Genomic DNA, 16,302 nt, shown 5'->3' with positions numbered 1-16,302 from the left:
TTAATACGTCATGCTTGAACTGTACAGCGTTTTTTTTTTTTTTTTTGCGCTAATCAAAGATTTCGCTGCGAAACTGAGTTTAATCTTTATTTATGAATTGCACGCAAATGGTGGTCTATAAGTTAGTTTGATAGGTGCTTTATCCACTTGGTACGTTTTATTGGCGGTTTTGATGGTGTTTTTGAAACACGTTTTTATTCCTATGATATATACTTGTCAGACGAAGATGCCCTTAAACGTTTCTCCAGAGTTCAAGATGAATATACATATTTTTGGTTTTCGTTTGCATTACGATCTCTATGAATGTAATGTGGCTTAAAAGAGCTGATGGAATAGTGAACGTGGCTGGCATAACACAATGACAAGAGAAAGCGGAACATCAACCCAGGGGAATGTAAATGGATCTGTCTGTGAGGTGAGAAGTATTACAAGCCTTTACACCTGCCTGAGAATGAGAGTAAGTGTTAGGGAATATAACACCTGGCTAGGAACAGAGATCGTACGGATTGCAGTGAGAAAGAGCGCCCTAAAATGGGGAGAATTTAATTGTCAGGTTTGACGGCGGCTATCCTTTGGCCTTAACAAGACCGAGTAGACATTTAAGAAGTCAGGGTTTATGGAAGCTGAAACGCTTCACCAATTTAATCAACATGTGAAACTGTAACTGCCATAATTTCAAACATTTTCGAACAGTCCAGCTTTTACTTCATATATTATATTTTTAACAAAACGTACCGCTCCAGTCTAGATAGTCGGGGCCACTTTGGTTTCTACTTGAGAGAATGCGGTTCACTATCAAGGTAATTGGAATTGATAAACTAACGTTACTTTAAAATACTCTTGGTTTCGAGCCGTAGTATCTGAGCCCAAGATTTTATTAAATTATAAAACATCATGAAGATTTTATTTTATTTATTTATTTATTTATTATCATTTTTTTGAAAGTGGAGATGATTTCAATGGTTCCTTCGATTTGACTATGTTTTTAGTGTTTCCGTTTTCGTTACCTACCTACTCAAGTATTCTAACATCGTATATTACACCTACCTCTTCTTCATAGTTGAAATAACACTGGCCCAACCCTGGATTTTTCACAAACAGTCCAAGTGTAAAGTACATACAACATATGAACAATTAAAACGATGAAACTCTTCCCTGGGGGAAAAGCCACCGCCGCAAACACAGGTTACACAGTGAGAAATGCCTCAGTGGGTCCAGAAATCTGCTTGGACTTCATTTACTTTAGCCACCGGTTCTTAGTATTGTGTGCTACCCATGTGATAGCGATCCTCCAATTACAAGGTACCCTTAGGCTTATTGATAATATTTGATCGGCGTCACCTACATGCTTAATTAGCACCGAGTTCAAAACGGACGTCAAGTGTCTGCGCAGCGTTCGTTCGTCCCTGGAGACGATAGGTGTGCACGTAAGCCGCGGGCAATTCCTTGATGGAAGAGAAACTTATTATCTGGCCCTCTTTGCAGTACTTTTGAGGCGTAGTCTACCTGTGTCAGTTTGCAATTGATAGATGATGAAAAAGTTCACTAATTTGTCACCGATTAACGTACTTTAAGCCAGCCTAAGCTTGCGTGTGTTAGCTTAATGTGTGGAAACGCATGAGCTCGGTGTAGTTTGATATGGCATTTGTGGCGACCGTAAGATTACCAAACAGATGTTCACTCGAAGGTCGACAATCAGAAAGCAGCCGTCAACACGCAATGCAATTCACTACTAGTGCTCTTTACTCCCGAAGAACCGATTTTGTATCTGCAGCACAGCTAAATGTGCAAGGGTCTCTGATAGTGTGGAATTCAGTCGCATCCTGAAGGGGGCAAGTTGTTTCACAAGACTTTCTTATTCATAGCTGTAAGATCTGATTACGAGATAAAAAGGAAATCGGGTTTCCTAGAATCTCCGACACCGGTCTTTTTGGCGGTCAATCCGTGCAATTTTACTCGTTTGGCAACAAATACATAAACCCATACCAATGTCGTATACATCTTGGTCACCCTTTCTTATATACCTTTGGCCAAATCGCTCAATTTATAGTATCGGAATTTAGTTTAAACTTACTTTGTCAGAGGTTTATATATATATATATATCAGCCCTCATTTAACGAGCTGTTTTCTTCAATTCGGCGAACGCAGCGTAGTTTTCAAGAATAGGGCATTCTCGTAAACGTACGTAGCGATGTGAAGTTATGTGCAAATGTATTCCCTTTAAGACATGTGTTTAACAAGGGCATTTAAATGTCTTTTGAATGAATTAGATTTTTTGTTTGCTTTAATTTGCTGTAATATATACCTATCAGTTAACTCAGCTGAGAGAATGAGGGTAGATGGATGTTGTGGCTGTAGATGTTAGCGCAATTAAGACACCATAAAATACGTTTATGTAGTAAACTTTACTTTACTGATGTCAGTATAGCTGTTTAAGGATTATACATCAATGAAAAATGATTTAAAGCAGGGAAGAAGATTTGAGAGAAGGCAGTTAAGAAAGAAGGAAGAAAAATTAACAGACAGATATATAAAAAAAGAAATCAATTCACGAAAGATAATAATAAGATGGATGTTGTGTTTACTGAAGGGATGAATAGAGGTTCATGAAGCAGGTGGCGCTCTACACTGGGTTATTTTGATTATTAATTCATCCAGGCTGGAACACTGTCAACATGTTAATAAATATGTCATCAGCCCGTTTGACATATCATATGAATCCTGAGCAATTTAAAATTCGTATCACCCGGCTCTCCAATGTATAGCTCTGAGACATGATCTGTTGGAATCAATATTTCATGCATTGCAGAAACTCCCAAAATTTTTAGGTGTGAGTCAAGATATCCTTAATATACACTTGGTTTTCTCATAACCAACAATCAGTGATTAGCTGCGTGTACACATGAGATGGTACATCAAGTCGACCAGAGACAATACGCGCCAGCGGAGTGTTGTGGATACTTAAATGTTGTTTACTATCTGGTTTTGTTGAAGTGTACACGTGCTGCATGTTATCAGAGTGGTACAGGACTATGGGCATGTACATATGCATGAATACCCCTCGGGAATGTTAACATCGAGGGTTCTGTTTAGTATATTCACTAGAGTAAGGTGAGCGCACGCTTTCTGTTTTTTGTGATATCTAAGTGATACTTTCGATCCAACAAAACGATTTATTCCTACATTTGTTAACATTCACCCATGTCGTAGGGCCATCTCGAACAGCTTTCAGTGGGAGAAATCGATACTTAGCTAATTAACTGCACAATTAAATCGTGTAGTTGTTAGGTAAATACGATAGGTAGATTTTAACGCCACAGATTTAATTATGAATTACCACTTCATTGATCTATCTGGGTTGATAAATGATGTTTCCCCTAATTGGGCTGTCCGTTTTTTAATAAAAAGAAAACATCGTGAAAGGTTGTGTAAGGCCTACATCACGGTTACATGTACAATCAAAATATCAAATGTGCCAAGAAGCCACGTTTTTCTATAAGGAGCATGAAGTGGAGAATGGGCTGAACATCAGCTCGTCAGCTGGCGTGTTAGTTTATCTGTCGAAAAATTGATTTAGAAAAAAAAAACGTGGAGGCCTTGAAGTACTGGGTACGTTATTCCTGTTCGTCTTTTGATAGAGTGACGTTAAAACTGGCACTTATCTCTCTTCTGTTCTTTCAGTTAGATAGGGGTTGTAATGAGATGACATGTTTTGTCTCAATTATCGAAATAAATCGCAGGAAAAATTATCGTGCTTAGATTTTCCTTTATTAATTTACATGTAGGTTATAGTAAACATATTAAAGTTCAATGACATTAGTCTATCCGCCATTTTTCCGATGAAGTTATCAAATGGCGGTTTGAAAAAAATCCGATAGTTTACATGTTGATCTTATACTTATTGTAATTCAACTTGCATAGTATGATTTCAAGCGCAGTCTTGGTTTTATCAACAAGTAAATTTTGCACTAATTGCAGAGCACAACATGCTTGCTTTGAAATTGATTATGTTGGCACTTCATCGTAGGATTTGTTACATGGAATAACATGGCGTTTGGCCAGTGTGTATGTTTTATTAATTCGATCAACTTAACTGCGAATGCGTGCTGTTGTTCACTCTGTATTTGAGTGAAGCGACACATTTTAAAGTATGCACGATTGTATTATTGTATGTGGGGATTTTAATGACCAAGATCATTTTGAAAACTCGAAAAAGTGTCTAAATATGTCTTTAAAAATCTGTTGTTAAAGATCTGTTGTCGTTTCACTCTGCGACAGTATTGAAGTGTTTTATAAAAACTGTGAAACTTCTGCAAAACCGTGATAAGTGCAACTTTGATTTTGACTTTAGAGCGCACTAAATAAATGTGGCGATAATTTAAGTCTGTTTGTATCAGGGTGTTTGAATAGATGTTAAATTGTATTACACACTAGGGTATTGCTATTTCGGTGAGCAATTCATCACAATTTTAACCAATGGATAGTTTTATCGACATATGTTATAGTGCTATCCAGAGTTGATGGGTGTATTTATTCACTCTATAGAATATTTCCCCTCGGGTATCAAGAAATAGATTTTTGCACTAACTCTCTCTCATCGTCTATTTATTCCCGTGATCCACTAATCCTTGTACCTACCTCTTAAAGTTTATTAATCTAGGTATTGCAAGTCACCTTTGGATATAGAGGTCAATGCTGTGTTTTATAGGTTAAATATGATATAGTGGCTATGGAGTGCCGTACGAATGTTTCCTAAATTCTTGTCCCACCAACTTCACAATGCCACTATGCATTGTCTTCTATGAAGCGCTGACGTCATGAACCAACTTTTTTTGGCAATGCAAAAAGCCGTGTCTTTTCTCAGTATTAGTCTAGAGTTATCAAATTGCAATATATGCACATATATTGTATACCACCACAGTGTAATGATCATGTTTTTCGTCCTATCTGCTGACAAAACTGTTGGTGGCATTTTGCGATTGTGGCAAATGCAGAGTTTTTTTGGAAGGAGGAGGAAGATGATAAGACCATATATCAGCCCCATACATTTTCTGGTAAATTATTTATTGGCTGTTGTCAAGAAAACGCCTATAACCCCGATTATTCTGGCTGTGATCTCATCACGCAACCAGTTTCGGTATGAAGCGTCTCTTGCATGTGATATCTTTGACGGCAAGGCCGCGTCACATTGCATTGCTTATATACTGCAGCACCGCGGTTTTATGACGTGCTCCCTCATAGGTTTGAATAATATATGTTTCAGAATCACGGTAGAATAGGGTCGAACAGCCACAGCCGTCTAATATGACACTAAGGTAAGTCCTAATATTGATATGATATTTACTCTCATTACCTGTTGGTCTTTGTAGAACCCTGTCACTGTCACTCCCAGAGAGACGAAGTTTTCAACGGTGGCCATTAGAATACACTAAGACTCATGAGGACCGTGTTCCTCAGCAATTCAGTGGAAAGAATACGATCGAATAAGGGGGATATCCTATAGATACAATTTCAAAATAGATTTAGTTAGGATATAAATTTTATGCGGAGCTAGACAATGGCACTATATGGATATTGTACAAGCTGATAACAGTGTTGTAAATACCAGCTTCTGGTAGGAACCCTAGGTTTCCCGTAGAGAGTGTGTATCTCTACTAATCATACATTCACGACCACTAACATGCTTTGTGCACAAACTACCACTTACGATTATTTGTCTGGGGATACGCAGTTAATTGTGGTTTGCTTTAAAAGATTGAACGCATGTGTGACACGGGCGGTGTTGTAGGCATTCATTGTTGTCGTTGAAATATTCATAAGTTGCGGACACTTAAGCGTTGTTAAATGAGTTAATGTAACGTGGCGTAAACAGCGTCCATGTATCTTCTTGGAAACCCTGTGTAGACTAACTAGTAAGTGATATCACCTTAATGACCAAATGAGCGATGCATACACGACGTCAAATACAGTCATTTTACTTCTCTGGTCAACAGAACAGAGTGGAACATTCTCTGCCAAACGGTCACATGTGTCTTTGAAAAGCCAAATCCAGAGTGCACAGAAGTAAGTGTACATATATCATTGGTGTTCTCGAATTGCAAACAATTTACTCCATTAAAGAGCTACTTGTAAGTATATGAGTTTTCTACGGGTACATGTAGCTTTGCTTTTCATTCCCCTTTGTTATATGGGGACCGTTCACTTCCAAACCTACAAAACTAAGCACCTTGGATTGGAGGGGTGCAATAAGAGATCATTATCTTGAATCTTCCTATTTTATTTGCAAACGATCGTTCCTTATGTCCAAGTGCATCCTCTTTCAGACAATATGATTGCTCTCTCCTCAGAATAGTTTTATCACGATGATGAAAGTAGTGAGATAGTCTGGATGCATGACTCGGCTAAAAGCTAAGTGATGAAAATGCATCTTGATAATCAAACGTATTTTTGATCATAGACGTAGATAGCATAAGGGTCAGTATATACTTGATCTTATTAAGTGAACTTATTAAGTGCGGAAGATTATATAAAATATTTTACTTTAAAACTCACTTTAAAAGCCACTGCGGAATGATCATGTTGTGAATCTTCACCACAACATAGCAGGCATTTAATGTTGTAACACAACCTTTTACTGAAGAAAAAACACACATGCCCGTAAATGAACTCTTGAAAGCGCGCTTTTCTTTCTTGTCATACATGCCGTAGGCAGATGAAAGGGAATCATATGAAAAAATAGGATCAGGACGACATGCTACCTATGACATTATGAAAGAACTATGAAAACTCGCCTGTTTTTGCTTCAGGGTGAATTCATTGGTCAATGACCTCTCCGTACTCGCCTCATTTTGTCTCTATGTTGTGAAGGATTTTTTAAAAATTATCAGTGAATTGTTGTGTTCTGACTGCGCATCCTAACTCCTTCGTACAATGTATTCTGTATTTCGTGTTATGTCCACGGAATACTTGGATGTAGATATATTTTTAGAATCTTGTATCTAGATATGATAAATTATTTCCGTCTTCAAATTATTGGTAAAAATAATATTTTGTGAAATGCAAAATATTATCTTTGCGTTTGCCAGATTGGGACCCTGTTATAGAATTGAACTTTGAACAAAAATAATAAGACTCAGTTTGTGGGTGAAAGTAATATTTTTCGTGAACAGTTTGTTGTCTTCATTGCTAACTTTGAAGATTGTAAAAGTGAAAACAGAACACAAATTATAAAGCATACAAGCTGATTGACATGTTTGGCCTAGGGCCATGTTTTGCAATAGATTGTGCTATTGAACACAATGGTACCCGCTTACATCAACGCCTCATCGTTGTCTCAGGTAAAACAAAAACAATCTCATTAGTTGTATCTATAAAGTATCTATAGCCACCTGTCAGGTGGGGTATTAAACACTGCACAACATCAACGATTGTCCACCCACCGTAGAACTTCTCGGAAAAATGAGGCAGGAGCGTGAGACTGAGTGACGCGAGATAATTGCTAGTGTCAGTTTTATCACAACGACTAACAACACCTATTGTATTCAACAATCTGTATAGAAATACTGACATTTCTTATTCAGCAACTACGATCTGTTCGGTGAAACAGTACATGGAGCGCCCTGCTGTGAACTTTAACGGCGTTAGTCTGGTTGCGTTAACGACCCGTCGTTGAAGTCCGGGCGGTCTCTTTAGAGAGGATGTCTGTCACCTGAGATCATCCGGCGCTAAACCAGGAACGCTAGCCTCAAGTTTTCACTCTGACGACAAAATAGGCTCTTAATTTTGGTTCCATTAATTGCAGACTTCAAGCAGGCGTCAAAGTGCTTTGTCCCCAACGTAAAAAAAACCACTACCAGCTACCCCAGTGTCTTGACTGCTGGATCGGGCACAGTGTGCTTGAATTATGTTACAACCCTAATAGATGGTTTTCCGATATTACGGAGAAGTTAATTAATGGGATGTGCCTCGGACGCGATTTAAACGGTATGGTGCAAGAACTCTATTGTCTTGTAGGAGGTGAAGCAGTGTGGTGGCGAATCACGCTTTAAAGCTGTCTACTTTAGTTTGTAGCTTTTTGTGGCGTTTGCATCCACTGCTGGTTATCTGGAAACTGGCAAGGCAGGACGGAATTTGCATGTTTTAGAGATAAAGGTAAACGTTTGGTTTGGAACCTAATAGAGACAGCATGTTTTGTAGGAAAAGGACTGTTTCTTGTGGGGTTTACTGATAAACTTTAGACACACCTTTATATAGTATTATGGTTATTTTTTTTAAAAAGACTTCACACGAGTGCTTTAAAAACGATAGACCCTTAGATTGTGGAATGCAGCCTTTGGAACTCTCTGTGTGGTGTCTATTTGACATATTCTTTAACAGGAACTAGAATATCTTGCAGTTACAAAGGAACCGCCTATTAATGCCGTGCGTATTATTAATTGTACCAAGGCAATCTGTAGATTTCGTGAAATGAACATTTCCACTTGATTCTCTTTACAAGTGTAATTTTTTAGGTTGGGGATGGTGTGAAATAGCCGTTTTAACCGTGTTATTAACCATAGAAAGACGTCAAAAATGTCGTCTTAGTGGGCCGTTTGTCCTTATAAGTAATTAAAGCATTATTGAGTCTTGCAAAATCACTGAAGGTGCTGAATAGGTATACACTGCCGGTTCAGCATGTCACAGTACACAGTGATGATGGTTTTGATGCATATTCCCCGCAGTGTCTCTGCACAGTGATAAACAGCGACGAGTAGGCTGCGGCCATGCACCCAGTTCATTATCGTCTGCTGGATGAGAAAGAGAGGTGAGCTTCGTAGGTTGTTTCTGGTGACTGCGGAAATGAAAATGACCGGTGGATGACCGAGATAAGGGTAATGACTAAAGGGATCTCCTAAGCATGTCGATAGTTCCATATTTGGGGTAATGCACGTGGGCCCACCCCTCTAATGCAACATGGACAACGTTTCTGCCCATGTACGCATCTGTATATATAAGTGTTAGGTTTTTGCAAATACATGAGGATTTCCCCGTAGTCCACTTCGCAGAGGATCTCTTGACTAAGACTGTAACTTAAAGAACATTTTTCTATGCTCTGTTTGTATAGTAACAATGGTTTGTCGCTACCGTTTATATGCCAGCAAAGTTAATGAAAAGCATGGTCTATATTATATGTAAGTAGGCCTTATGTTAGACATCAAATCAGGTGGACAGTCGACGCATGCTTTTTTGATATTATCATACGTTATTAAAAAGTTAGTCGAGGCGAAGATTGGGTTTGAGTTCCGTGCGACAGTTAATTAGATCTCGATGCGAGAACGCGTGGTCTTCTACAATGATGCCATGGAATATCACACCTAGGATTTAATTCCTCTGGTGTCAACACCCTTACACTGATGATAGTTCGCCTGGGAAATTGGGTGACAGGAACAGCGGCCAGAAACGCTGTTTTACCTGGAGTCGGATAGTTTGTTCTTTAACGGTGATGCCATTAGATTCTGAATTAAAATTAAGTAGCATATAGACGATAAGGATTTCAGTTCGTATTGGCAATAAAAGGTAAGAGAACAACGTTAATGTGGAATAACACCTGCTCTTTATGGAAAAATAAGGTATAATTACATCATGTAGTGACATATATATAAATGGCAAATGTTACATGTAATGTGCAAGGTGCCGTGTTTGTTCAAAAAGAGAATGAACATTATACATTTAACGAGAGGGTAAATACTAATGTCACTCACACTTCGTAGATCACAGAAGTGTCCTTTGGCCACCGAACAAAGTGAAATCAATGCATTCAATTACGGAGAGAAAATAAGTTAAAACGAAGAACCATTTAATTGGAATGGAACAGGTAGAGAAGCACCCAGACGGCAAAATAATTAGGTTGAGACCCGCAGCTGTCGGATTTTAAGCATCTCGGGTTTATTTCGTAATACTTTAACTATATCTTATAGACATACTCCAATTAAGGCGGCTTTCATCGCCGGTGGTCTGGCAGTAACGATGAGGCCATTGGTCCATTTCCAGAAGAAAGATGACCCTTGTTGCTGCAAAGATTTACCGACTATGTGGAATAGTGGTGGTCTTTGAAACAGATGCAACAGTCGAAAGTTAACGAAATCATCAATTTATTACAAAGATTTACCGACTATGTGGAATAGAGTTGATCTTTAAAACAGATGCAGCATTCAAAAGTTAACGAAATCATTAATAAAGGCCTTCCAGCAACTGGCCGTTATCAACTTATTTTGAAAAGAAAAATATTTAAATAAATACATGAGGATTTCCCCGTTCGTCAACGCCAAAAAATATTGGTTATATAATCCGCATTTTTATATATAAAATGGTCTGAGGCATAAGTAATGAAGGAATCCATCTTTATTTTCTGAACGGTGTAACGTGAGAACAGTTACTGGTAATTCATTACGCACAAATAGTTACCGTATCAGTTATACTTTTTGAAAACATTTCTTGATGCATTTTCTGAGCATTAACGGCATAGAAGGAAGCCACCTGTGCCCTTCCGTTACGGAATAAAGTCAATATCGAAGCCGAAACCTTAGGTGGTATTGTAGCAAGGTTAATGAAAGGTCTACCAGGCATGTGGCAAGTCAAAAGATTCCTTCAGCTTCAATTATACCTTTGAACATCGCGCCCATCTGACGAGCTTAACTGCTTGTTTGCCTGTCAATATTTGCTATCATTCTAGACGGAACTGCAATGCGAACTGAATGGCCAAATGTTGTGAACTTTTTGTCCCTTCTGAAGATAGTAATAGTAACAGATTTGGAATGTTTTGGATGCGGTTCGCCAGATTGAAGTCTAATTGAAGCTAGCACTGGGGTCTTTTATGGACGTTTTCCTGTTTACGTTGAACTTTTTTCAACCTGCTGCAAGGTGCCTTTCTGATGTTTGAAAATTGGATTAATATAATTTTGGTGATTACTGATTTAAGATGAAGCACTGGAAACGTGGATTTGCTTCATTTATTTGGTGCAAAGAGTACCAAGTCTGTACCTACAGCCATAACGAGATTCTGTTTATGTCGCCCGGTAAACGTGTGCTATTCCTCTTTGTTTAATTGCTTGTGAAAGGGTGACATTTTTGCTTTGGACTTGAGAAAATCATCTATAAGGGCTAGGTATAGATCAAGATTAAAATTGACTTCATTACTGAACAACTAAAATAGTGGTAGGATGTTTTCAACCACTTACAATTGATAAAATATTGATTCATAGCATTCGTGTTTGAGAGAAGTTTGAGCTGGTTTTTATGATACTTGTAATGAAAATGAAACTTACATAGAGAGTAAGCGCATTGAAACGAAAAATTAGGATACTTATTTTTTAATAATTCCAATCTTCTGTGTGCCTGGACATTTAGCCATTACATGTGTGTGTCGCCACAGTAGGCCTAAGAATCGGCGTCAACGTCGCCTCGCAAGTCTATTGTTTGCTGTCAACATTAACCCAGTCTATTGATATTTGGTACGTCTTTATTCTAGTTACCATTTGCAAAATGCATATGAGATTATATTTATTTGAAATCTATTGAAACTTTAAAGATGGCACTTGTATCAAGTGAACTTTTCTTTAGTGCATTGTATGAAATGTGGTTCGCTTGGATGTAAGCTTCTTCCATTACGGTGCGTTGTAACCTCTGCTTGCGTCTTATTTTTACAAGACAGATTCTCAAAATACTGGCATTTGCTCTTTTATTTCAAACGTTTTGGAGTCTCTTTGCATGTCGTAGAACTGAGGTGTTTTTTAAAGATAATGCAGTTGCGATTAACCTTCTCTTTGTAACCTGCTCTCTTTTCTATTATTAAAACTATAAGCTTTGAACAAAAGTCTGTACACATCACTTAGACGAATATGGAGCGTTTTTTGGTAACTGTTCATTATTATTATTATTATTATTATTATAATTATTATTATTATTATTTACCTGTCAACTTGACTAGCGAGTGCGTCTCTGTAATACACACCATATCTGGTATAATGCTTAGTGACGTCACGGACGTCAATGGACAATCAAACGCCATAGAATTGTTGCCTTTTTCATCGCGCACCAGCTGAAGTTGTTTGTACATTTCTTGATTAAACCTTCACTTTTAAACTCTGTGACACCGAACAAAAGGTACGCATCCATATATGTTATATAACAATTCGATGAATATTTCACGCCGTTGTTCGTTTCCATGAATATAGCAGCGGGCCAAAGCACGCAACATTTCAAGAGTTTAGTAACAAGAATGTCACGTATCACAGAGTATTAGTGGAGGTTCGTGCGTATAATTACTCAACTGAATATATAGGAAGGCTTCATGATACGATATTTTGATTTTGTCAAATGTGAAAAAAAGGGTGTCAAATAGGAAAGTACGGTAAGGTAGGTAAGCCTGCTTAGACAGTCAGATATCAGTGTATGGCAATGGGCTTTGTTGGTCCAATTTTCCTGGTCAGATTTTAATTTTGGTTTGAAGAGGTCCTTCTGAGGTTGATTAAGTATAGGTTGATGTTTTCGCTTTCAAAACGCAGATACGACGAATTTCGTCAAGGAACTAATCTACACAGATCAGTCTTTTTGTGGACGAACATGAATGATCACGATCACCAGTGTTGTGTTATACTAATATCCTATATCTTACAGCATAGAAGGCATGGATAGGATAAAGTACTATTAGGAAAATATGGAAAATAATAGGATGTTGGAGAAAGAACAGAGAATGTCTTATGATATTAGGCTAGGGTTGAAGTAATTTTCAATGTTAGACATATCAAAACCAATGTTCAAAATTTACAGTTTGGTGGCTGTTTTCAACAATTTCAGAATGCATTAGAACCCAAAATGGCAGCAATCAACGCTTTATATATGAACTGCGCGCGTAGGAGGCAGCCTCTTCGTCCAGCCATGGCGTTCAATTAGAAACCTTCCTGACAGCAAACGCTGGACAACAGATGAAGGAAGGAAGTTTTTTTTTTTCAGATAAATATCCCCGCTTGGAAACTGTCATGTCATTACGTCCCCTTTTTTATGCAACATGGAATGGAAACTTTGAGACGTGAAATTGTGATTACAATGACGTGTTCTTGAATAAAAGAAGGCTGCAATCCAGGGATGGAAAAACTAATTACTAGAACATTCCAATGTTATCATGTCAATCAACAGACGGACAGATGTTCCTTGGGGTTGAAGAGGTTGTAGATGAAAATATGTTTTTTGGCGAATTGGAAACCGTAAACTTAATGCCCCTGAATTGCAGTAGAAGATAGCGGTCATGTTTCGTTTATTAAAGAAATTGGCACCGGGAAATTATAAATATTTGGAGGTCGAGTGGTCTTGATCTTGTGTATTAGCAAACTGTGGAGGTAATGGGTGTGATTTTATGATTTTATTTTTATTTACGTATAAAATTTCGAAATATTGCCGTACGATTTCGTGACGGTTAAGGGAGTATTACCCAAGCCTGTTGATGTGCCTTTGGGAAAATCAGAGTGTTTCGCGTGTATGACGAGTGGTTTTAATGGAAATTACTTCTGAAGCCTCTACTACGTATATATGCATGCTGTGTTAAAAGATAATCAAGGCTTTTTTCCAAGTTGTGTGTGGTGACAAGAGAAAGAGAGCCGCTTGTAACGGCTTAATTAAGTCGCTGTTGCACTAGACCGTGTGATTTCCAAGCATACGAGACAGACCTAATCAATATGTTGTTCCCCAAACTGCCATTGTTTTTGAGAAAATCGCGTGCCACTAGAATGACATTTTATAACGAAAAGTGATGCCCACTGCAAGCTGTGACACAGTGCTGCGTATACAGTTTATTAGTACCAATAAATTACTGTTTCAATAAGATAAACTGTTACAATAAGAAAAGAAATTCTGTCATTTAGCTAATGTGTATTATGTCTCCATTAAACCAAAGAATATCTTTGTTGTTGATTGTATCATGTTATATTTTGAGGGGAAGGATACATTTAGAGGTCACTTATTTAGATGCCAGGGAGCATCTGATGAAATGACCAACCGCTAGCTATGCTAATATGTTAAATATTTTTGACGTTTTACGTCCTCTTGCTCTCTACATCCTCCACTTAATTTTCATCTGTACTACTTTCAGGATTCCCTCTGGAAAACTCTCTCGACAAAGTGGCATTGAAATCAAGAAGGTTGATACTTAAGACATCGTTTTAATCCTTCAAACTTTTAACGCGGAATCCACTTGGGCCACCAGCTTCAACAACAAAGTAAGCATATTTGTAGTTGCGCTTGGCACCTCTAAAAGTACCAAGTAAGAGCAACAAGGCTGCGGCAGAAGGAGTTACGCAAGACATATATTATGGAGGCAAGGATCGGCTAATGCATCCGGACTCGTAGTACCTTCATGACGCGGCGAACACGCAAATCAAGATATTTTGTATTAACTGTGCATATGATTTTGTGCGCAAAACCATGTAATCTGAAAAGGAAAGCATGAGAATCAATGTATTGTATTCAGTGATTCAAGAACAAAGGAAAGAAATGTGTGAAAATTCAGAGCGACACCCAACGCGGAAGCGTTCTCCTTGCACCTAGAACCATCGAATATTCTTCTCGACACAGGAATTTGTTCACCTGGTAAAAAAGCAATTTAATCTCATTCAATCAGTTTACTGCTATAATGGCTTTAAGCAGTTTCTTTAATGAAACCTTAGGCTTCTTTAAGCCGATAGAAGTGAGCATAAATGCCAAATCTGATAAAACGACAACACCCCGAATAAAAACAACAACGACGCTGCAAGAGTCAGGAAGAACGCCCGACCTAGGATCTCCAGTTCGCACGGTAACGGAGTCTCTATTAGATTCCCTTGCACGGCCAACTACCTTATCAAGAGGGGAAAATTACATCATGACAACTCCAACTTCAAAAACCCTGAGTAGTTTTGAGTTGTCCAACAATTTCACGGTTGGACTAGGTTCTTGGAATCTTACAGACACTTTCTTGGAAAATAAAACCGCCAACGTCTCGGAAAACATGTGGCAGCCCAACCCGCTTCCAATGAATGCCCAGACGCTGTTGATCCTCTTTTATTGTTTAGCGGCGTTCCTCGCTATATTTGGGAACATCATTGTGATAGTCACTTTTGTGACAGGAAAACGTTCGAGAGGAGACCTAAGGATCTATTTAATCAACCTCGCGGTGGCCGACCTTCTGATGGCCATATTTTGTATACCATTCTCTTTCACGGTCCCTATGCTGAGTTACTGGATATTCTCGGAACCCTTGTGTCCAATTGTCCAATTTATGCAGGTGTCAACTGTCACGGTCAGCGTGTCCACCAACATGGCGATCGGGTTTGATCGTTTCTGGGCTGTGTACTATCCACTTAAGTCACGACTTTTTTCTGGTGCTCGTGTCAAAATCGTCATAGCCATTATATGGGGCATCTCCATCAGCCTTGCAATGCCGATGCTCGTTGTGGGACGATATTCGTTTATGCACGAATACAAAGGAAGGACTTACATTGACTGCGCGGAAACATGGGCCTTGACCTCAAAAAGGATTTATGGATTAATTGTCTTAGTGTTTACATATATTATTCCGCTGACTATAATGATAGTGACGTACAGTCTCGTAGGGAGACGACTCTGGCGCCGGACAGCCCCTGGGAACGCCAACGTAGCACGTGACACAGCCCAGCTCCAGTCTAAACGAAAGGTACGTACGGGCATAAATGTTAAATATGACGTAATTATGACATCATGATGACGTCATGATGACGTCATGATGTCGATGTGGGTCCGATGGGAATTCTTAAAATATTTAACTATATATTTAAGAGCTAAGATTGAGATCAAGGCAATCCATCAAGGCGAGATGCCATATTGAATGCCGGTAAGACGAAATTCAAAATCCAAATATACAAAATGCATTTACATTTTTGACATTTTTCAACCTTTGATGGATAAAAGGCTATAAAAATACAATAATAACTAAACATTTTAGTTTCTTAATCTGTATCAAAACTTTGATACTTGGCATACCTGAGAATATTGGTAGGAACTTTTTAGTAAGGTTGGAAACTATTCGCTCATTCGTTTGCACGAACTATTTGCCGCGTAGAACAGATAGTGTACCGATGGCAGCAAATGGGTGGAAATTACAAAAACGTGGATAACGTGAAATAACATAATTATATTATACATGATTATATTGCGCAAGAAATTAATGAATTAAACACACAAAGTAGTACATGATTAATGTGTAAGATTACCAAACATGCTTTGGATCGCCAATTAGTTGCTTCATCTGTATTTTT

The 16,302-nt window shown here is 38.3% G+C and overlaps 1 protein-coding gene across 9 annotated transcripts in view; it reads left to right on the top strand.

The window, feature by feature from the left end:
* Window positions 1-16,302, top strand: part of LOC106180982 (QRFP-like peptide receptor) — a 78,985-nt gene that overhangs the window by 54,563 nt on the left and 8,120 nt on the right. For 8 of the 9 annotated variants that reach the window (XM_087007229.1, XM_087007226.1, XM_087007228.1 and 5 more), the window contains one exon: window positions 14,124-15,701. In XM_087007229.1, the coding sequence (XP_086863355.1) occupies window positions 14,664-15,701 (1,038 nt within the window). In that variant the 5' untranslated portion in view covers window positions 14,124-14,663. Of the gene's footprint in view, window positions 1-5,225; window positions 5,317-14,123; window positions 15,702-16,302 lie in introns of those variants that run through there. The other variant, XM_013565199.3, reaches the window with a different exon arrangement.

The sequence above is a fragment of the Lingula anatina genome, chromosome 2, assembly GCF_051362555.1.
Source record: "Lingula anatina isolate TDL-2025a chromosome 2, LinAna3.0, whole genome shotgun sequence".
In the NCBI taxonomy this organism is placed as follows: domain Eukaryota; kingdom Metazoa; phylum Brachiopoda; class Lingulata; order Lingulida; family Lingulidae; genus Lingula; species Lingula anatina.
Note: the sequence above shows the minus strand (reverse complement) of the source record. Positions and strands in the feature narration are given on the sequence as shown.